Below are 8,547 nucleotides of genomic sequence, written 5' to 3'. Positions count from 1 at the left end.
TAGAGAAATAAGCAGCTAATCTGTCTATATATGCAACAAATCCAGTAACTTCAGAGAACTGGAGCTACTAATTTGCATACTGTAGGTTTTTAACAATTTGTTTAATATCATTGTTATCATCATCATCATTATCATCACCATCATCATCGTTTAATGTCTGCTTTCCATGCTGGTATGCATTGGACTGTTTGACTGGGGACTAGCAAGCCAGAAGGCTGCACCAGGCTCCAATCTGATCTAGCAAGGTTTCTACAGCTGGATGCCCTTCCTAACACCAACCACTCCGAGAGTGTAGTGGGTGCTTTTTTACGTGCCACCAGCACAGGAGCCAGTCAGGTAGCACTGACATTAACCACATTCAGATGGTGTTTTTTACGTGCCACTGGCATGGGGAGCCAGTCAGGTAACACTGACATCGACTCATCTTATATAACAATTGTATATATAATACTCATTATATATATAATATTTATTGATTTCGACAACCAATATTCAGTTGTTTGATTCAATGAATGACAAAATCTTCAAGTTAATTAAAGACTTCCAGGAAAGTATCTGCTTGACTCAGTGACAGAGCAATGAAAGGAAAATCAAACCTAATCATTGGGATTGTGAAGAAGGTAGCAACTTAACCATTTGGCTGATGTTTTCTTCCCAACCTCATGGGCCAAGGTTCTGTCCCACTGCATGGCACCATGGGCAAATGTCATTTACTATATCCTCATGTATGTATGTATGTGTGTGTGTGTATGTATGTATGTATGTGAGTGTGAGCATGTGTGCCTTTGCTTCACCTTGTCTTGATATCACATGATTGTTGTAAATGCTTGACATTGATTTCCAACATTCACTGCAAACATTGCCTGGTCGTGGGAAAATATTGCGTTGCTTGGAAACAAGGGTTGGTGACAGGAAAAGCATCCAGCCAAAGACAAGCTGCATCAATAAATTTGATCCATGCCAGCATGGAAAAGTGGACATTAAAACAATGCTGATGATGATGATGACATATGTATAGGTGCAAGTGTGACTTTTTGATTAACAACTTCACTTCGTAACCATGTGTTCTTGGGTTCAATTCTATTGTATGGTACCCTGTGTGTATGTTTTAGTAGATGGAAACAAAAGCCCATCATTCATAACACACACACACACACACATATATTTATACACATGCACAGGCATGGCCATGTGGTAAGAAGCATGCTTCCCAACCACATGGTTCCGGGCACAGTCCCACTGCATGGCACCTTGGGCGTGTGTCTTCTACCATAGCCATGGGCCAACCAAAGCCTTTGAGTGGACTGGGTAGATGGAAACTGAAAGAAGCCCGTCATATATATGTGCATATCTATGTGTGTGTGCCTTTATGTCTGTGTTTATAACCGCCCCATGGCCGCTCAACAACTGACGTTAATGAGCCCATGTCCCTGTTACCTAGCAGTTCAGCAAAACAGACCAATGGAATAAGTACTAGGCTTAAAAAATAAATCCTGGGGTCGATTTGTTCCACTAACATCCTTCAAGGTGATGCTCCAGCATGGCTGCAGTCAAATGACTGCTACATATAAAAGAATAAAAGAATGTGTGTGTGTGTGTATACATATATATACATATCTATGTGTGTATGTATATGTACATATATATGTGTGTGTATGTGTGCGTGTTCGTGTCTATCCATGTCTAGACATCATGTGATGTTTGTAAATGAGAATCATCGTTTTACAAGCAAGGCTGTCCTTTTCCAGTCTTCTGGAAAGAGCACATCTGACCATGGGGAGAAGATATTACCTTGTTCAGAAGCAGGCAAGGGTCAGTGACAGGAAGGGCATCCAGCCGTAGAAAATCTGCTTCAACAAATTCCATCTGACCCATGCAAGCATGGAAAAGGGAACGTTAAAGCAGTGAAGATGTGTGTGCATATATATGCACACACACACACACACACATATATATATATATATATGCATATATATGTGTGTGTGTGTGTGTATATGCGTGTGTGTGTGTGTATAATATATATATATATATTTATATATATACATACACACAAGCATATATATACATACATATATGTGTGCATATATATATACATATATATATATGTGTGTGCATGCATGTATGTATGAGTGTACACACACACACACACACACACACATAAATATACATGCATGCATACATGTAAAAATATATATGAACGTATATGTGATTATGTGTGTGTATGCCTAGACACAATTAACATACTTATATGTCTGTATACGCATAAATAATAAGTATGTATATCAGAATTTTTACTTCAATTTTGTGTATATATACATACACATGTGTGAGTAGTGTATATAGATATGTGTGTGTCTGTGAATATAAGTATATTAATTGTTGTGTGTATAAACCTCCGCCCATTCGATGTTCGACTTATTCCACGGCTGATATAAATGTGCAAACGTGAAGGTGGCAGTTTCAAATGCCTCTCCCTACAGGTAACAACACTGAGTATAGGAATACTACTACTACTACTACTACCAGTAGTAGTAGTAGTAGTAGTAGTAGTAGAGTTGGTGTGGTGATAATGGTGGTGAAGGTGGTGATTGTGGTGGTGGTGGTGGTAGTAGTAGTCGTAGTAGTAGTAGAAGTATTAGTAGTAGTAGTAGAGTTGGTGTGGTGATAATGGTGGTGTTATAGTGGTGGTGGTGGTGGTGGTGGAAGTAGTAACATTAGTGAGGGTGACGGTAGTTGTAGCAGCAGGAGTAGCAGCAGCTGCTTCTCCTGCAGATGTCAAAGCGGCAATTATAATAAGTGTTAATGAAGATTTGTTAATGAGGTTAAGATTCTGTGAAGAAATTGGCAGGTAGAGACGGACGTGATGTGGTGATGTTTATGGAATTGGTAAATGGAGCAATGCAATGCGTTCTCCCACACACTATCAACGACTGAATATATATATATATATATATATATATATACACAGATAGAGAGAGAGAGAGAGAGAGAGAGAGAGAAATGGAAAGATAGATAGATAGGTAGATAGATGAATGGATGGATGGAAGCATGGATGGGTGGATATGTAACTAGATAGATATATTGTTATACAGGTAGATAGATAGATAAATGGGTAAATAGGCATACAGGAAGATAGATAGATAGATAGATGGATAGGTAGATAGATAGATATATAGATAGAGATAGATAGATAGAGATAGATAGATAGAGATAGATAGATAGGTAGGTAGATGAACAGAGTGGCAGAAAATAGAGTGAAGATCCACTTACCTGACTCGTGTGGTCTCGTCCATTTGTATTTGTTTGGCTCTGTCGATGACGGATCGAATCTGAGCGATCTCGTCCTCTGTCAGGTGACTAAGATCCGGTTGAGGGGGTTCGACAGGGGATGAGTGTTGGCTCGACGCCGCCGACGATCGACGGACCGATCCGAAAGAGTACACCGAGTGACCTTCCGATGCTGGGGTAGTCGCATTCGACGCAGGCTGGCTGGTTTCGTTTCCCATATTAGACACCTAATGTTTACCCCTGCTCGTGGGGCGCTTTGTATTTTTTGTCTATATCTCACAATCTTACTCTTTCTTTCTCTCTCTGAGGTGTGAGTATTTGCTCGTGTAACCATATATGTGTATATGTATATACATATACATATAAAGATGTGTGCCTTTATGTGTGCATGTATATTTGTGTAAATATATACGTCTCTGTGTGTGTCGGTGTGTTTATATATGTAGTTTTATGTGTGATGGTGTATGTGCGTGTGTGTGGCTTGCTCTCGCTCTTTCTCTTTCTAAGTTCACTCACAACCCTTATATATTTGTATGTGTATATGTATATATATATATATAGTTATCTCTATCGTTAACTTGGTTTCTCTACTTTCACATTCACTATGCTTCTGTCTATTTTACACCATGCATACATAAATACATATAACTATATATATATATATATATATATATATTTATTCTATACCACCCGATCTACTTATATATATATATATATATATATATATGTATATATATATATATATATATACACACACACACTCACTCACTCACGCACGCACTCACGCTTTACTTTAATCTGTTCCCTTTAAATCGTTTCCAAATTAAATTGCTTACTTGATTATTTTTCTCCTCCGAAATCACTGAAATATTTCTCCTAGGTCTTTAAAGGAATAATTCGTTGAAATTCCTCATCGATAACGAAGCCCTTGGCCCTGTTCCTTTTTCTTTTTTTTTTCCTCTTTCGCTTTCTTTTTATCTTCTGTTTTGCCATCAAATGTCGTCTGGTATGCTATTGTTTTACACTCAACTGATTTAAATAAAAGATTAAAAATATGGTATTCACAGACAATATTTGTGTAGTCACTATGTGTACGTGTATATAATTATATATATATATATATATTTAGATATATATATATAGATATAAAGTCCGGTGGTTTACAAATTTTTATATGTACACACACATTTAAATATGCATGAGTGTACGTCTGTGTCTATCTAGATGTCTATTTCGAATCTCACATGGAGCTCATATACACACGAATCTATGAAATATATATGTAATATATATATTGATATATACACGTAATTCTTTATCTCTTACACACAAAAGGATTGACAGTCTATGAGACGATGAACTTAAAGTACATGTATACTAAACCATTTAACACACCATTAGAAAGAGAAAGAGTGAGACAGTGTTTCAAACACATACACACATACTAATAAAGGTACATACATATATACATACACACACACACACACTCATACACACACAAATCACACTCACACACTCACACACACACACACACACACACACAGATAGATATCGATAGATGTATGTGTGTAAAAAAGATGGAGCGAGGTGGGACAATTTCAAACCATCGACATCATTGATAAAGATGGGAACATGATTACAGTGAAGAAGACATTAAGATAAATGAACGATGGGAGAAAAGTGCAGATAAATCCGAAGCTGCTGTTGGTAATAAATTTTTTTCCTTGCCAGGAGCAAGTATTGTTGCTGTCTCCGTCATCTTGAACGTTTTGTGTCACCTGCTTGCGGATACTGCCCGAGACACACCACACTCTCATATATAGAGTGAGAGCTCTGAGTGAGAGTGTGAGTGCAGGTGTGCAGGCGTAACTTACGTGCGGCGGTCAATATCGCCTTACGCCGACACAACGCCTGTTTTACATGTGTGTATTTCTATTTATATATATATATATATATATATATATATATTTGTATAAGCCTATATGTGTTTGTATCTATACATTTATATGTGTGTCGTGTGTATGTATCTATAATATATGTGTGCATGTGCGTGCGCGTGTGCGTGTGTGTGCGTGTGTGCGTGTGTGTGTGTGTGTGTGTGTAGTTAGGTCCGATGTGATTGATGTCAATCTTCCGTCTGATGTGCTCAGAAGAAGAGACGGTGCCAAAGGGGAAAGAAAATCGGAGCGGGAGGCGGGGGAGTGTCCTGATGTCTCTTTCCTTATCTGAGATGCTGCTCGTCTGCTAGCGAGCTCAGTTGCTTTCTTTTGATGCAATATATATTTTTCTTTTTCTCTCTCAATCACGCCATTGACAACCTCGTCATCATCATCATCATCACCACCGTTATAACGGAGAGATTGGCCAGCGGGAACTTCTGTACTTTACTACATTAGCGGGCCTACACACGCATTTGAAGGACCACACATGCATTTTACTTACACACACAACACGTGTATACTTAAAGAGAAATCTACGTGGTTATAGCCTTAAACACACACAGACATACACATGCATACACACTGTCACATCACATACCTAAGTTTTGTGACACACACACACACAAATACTCAGTTTATGTGCACGTGCAATGCCCTCAAAATATATACATATACACGCACACACAGAGTAGTTTTTTGTCTTTGTTTTTATTAGTTGTTAATTTTATTCGTATTATTTGTTTGATTTTTGTTTTTGATTATTATTAAGCTTTCTTTTAATCAAATATATCGTATTATTGTTGTTATTATTAATAATGTTATTATTATTTGTTATCGTGAGTAGAGGCACTCAGCTGAGGCGGGAGGCGGCGCAGCGGCGGTGGTGGCGGCAGCGGATTGTCTTGTAACGATGATGAGATGAAATGGAGGTGTGTGTGTGTTTGTGTGTCAACTGTGATAGCTAAGATGGACGACGGCGATGTTGATGATAATGATGAAGATAATATTGGTGATAATGATAATTGTAGTTGTGGTGGTGATTATAATGGTCAATAAGGCAGAAAACTACTGTTGCTGCTGCTGTTGTAGCCATGGTAGCAGGTTGCTTGCTGTTATTGCTGCTGCTGTTGCTGCACACAACCTCCTACAAACGCCACTCACACTCATGCTCACACTCAACATTTCAGCAGACGATAACTCGTTTTCATTGATGAATATGAAACACATTCGCTCTACATTCTTTCTTGCTCATTGCAGCCAACTGCAGTAATGCAGAATTCGTCACAACATCAAAAGAATGCACATATGAAATTGCACATTTTCAATATGGCATTTTCCACATACTTCCTTTTGGATTATTATTTCTTTTTATCGCATTATTTCATTTTTTCTCTCTGTTTTCCATAATTCCTTTTTTTTTTTTTTACCTTTTGGTTAAATGGCTCCTATTCCACTTTTTCCCCGTGTAAACATACACAGTTCCATATTCTCCTCGGTTAAAAATTCAATAAAGTTCATTATATAATTTGATTTTCTAATAGATACGAGTCTTTTATTTTTGAAATTTTTTTCATTCAATAAATTTTCGTGAAATTATCAAATATTTCTCCAAAAATTGGTTCTTTCTAAAATTGAAACAGTCACATTTTGTGAAATTATTTCGATTGTTAGTTCATTTGAATTTCAGATATTTTTGTCTTCTTTTTGCATCACAGCTCCATTAAACACACATATATTGAAGAATTCAATGATATGTAAATGTATGTATATTTATATATATATATATATATATATATATATATACGCAAAAATTAATGTTTAAAATTAATGTATAAATTTTTTTTTTTTCGCGGAAGAAACCAGTCTTTAAAATATCGAATAGAAAGCTGTCAAAATAACAGATAACAATGATAACAATAACAGATAATAACTGATAACAATAAAAGATTAGAAAAACAATAATAACAACAAATATATAGAGAACAATCAAGATGTCTCTTTTGTGGAGGCTGACTAGCTATACGCCCGTTAACATTAGCGAGTTATCTGCACGACAGTTGCTCTCCTCTTACACGCACACTTTTGTCTTTCTGTCTCTCTCTCTCTCTCTAGTGGAGACTGGTTATACGTTCGTTTCCAAAGTGAGCTATCTGCACGAAGATGCCCGGCTACTGTAGTAGGCTATCTGCACGATAACATGATTCCTTATTGTTTTTCTATGTTTTCTTACAAATGTCTCTTGTATCCCTATTGGAGAATATCAGACTATACGTCCGTCCAATCCATCGTGCTATCTGCACGGCAACTCTCCGTTGCCCCCTCACTCGTTCACATTGGTTCTTTTTTCCTTTCTCTCTGTAATGGCAGATAACTGACTATTCACCCGTCTCCCCAGACAGGTTACCTGTACGGTACATCTCTTGCCTTCTTCAGAAGTGGTCCCATCCAAATCGTATCTAACTCAACCGACGGCTGCAATTGTAAACACGTTCGATCCCCAGGCTCGTCAGCTGACAATTGCTTCTTTTTTTCTTAATCCAAATACATCAACGAAAATGGTTCTGGATAACAGAAAACAATCACAACAATAATCAACAGAAATTTACTAATTGTTGATGTGCAGCATTTTGTAATTAATCTCACAGCTGCTGCTGCTGCTGCTGCTCTGCTCTAATTGTTGCAACTATTGCAGCTGTCGTTGCTGCTGTTGCTGCTGATGTTAATGCACTTATCCCTGCTGCTCCACTTGCTGCATATCCCGGTGCTGCCGTTGATGCACTTATCACTGATGCTCTTCTTGCTGCAGCTATTGCTGCTGCTGCTGCTGTTGATGATGATGATGCCGTTATTACCCCTGCTGTTGTTTTAGTTGTTTGTAGATACTGCTACTACTACTACTACTACTACTACCGATGCATGCTGCTGATGTTGCTGCTCTTTGTATCTGGTCCTATCGATCTGTGAGAACTGTAACGCCGCCGCCGCCACCACCACCACCACTACTACTACCACCAAACACTGCCACCATCACCACAACCACTATCCCTTCCATTACAACCAACACCGCCGCCACCACCATCGCCACCACCACCACCACCATCACCACCAACAATAACAACACAACTGGCAACACCATTTTTATCGCTGCCCCTGCTGCTACTACTACTACCACTACTACTACTGCTGCTGCTGCTACTACAACGATCACATCCACCACCGCCACCTCCATCACCAGTACTGTTACGCTACTAGCATAACCAAGTACTCCACCGTCACCATCGTTATCATCATCATCACCACCTCCAACGTTGGCATCATC

At 38.3% G+C, this 8,547-nt stretch overlaps 1 protein-coding gene across 1 annotated transcript in view; it reads right to left on the bottom strand.

The window, feature by feature from the left end:
• Positions 1-8,147, bottom strand: part of LOC106871305 (serine-rich adhesin for platelets) — a 185,792-nt gene extending 177,645 nt beyond the window's left edge. The window contains exon 1 of the mRNA XM_052973431.1: positions 3,271-8,147. Coding sequence (XP_052829391.1) covers positions 3,271-3,506 — 236 coding nt within the window. The 5' untranslated portion in view covers positions 3,507-8,147. The remainder of the gene's footprint in view (positions 1-3,270) is intronic.
• Positions 8,148-8,547: the final 400 nt, after the last annotated feature.

This window comes from Octopus bimaculoides, chromosome 15, assembly GCF_001194135.2.
Source record: "Octopus bimaculoides isolate UCB-OBI-ISO-001 chromosome 15, ASM119413v2, whole genome shotgun sequence".
In the NCBI taxonomy this organism is placed as follows: domain Eukaryota; kingdom Metazoa; phylum Mollusca; class Cephalopoda; order Octopoda; family Octopodidae; genus Octopus; species Octopus bimaculoides.
This window is presented reverse-complemented; position numbering and strand designations above follow the sequence as displayed.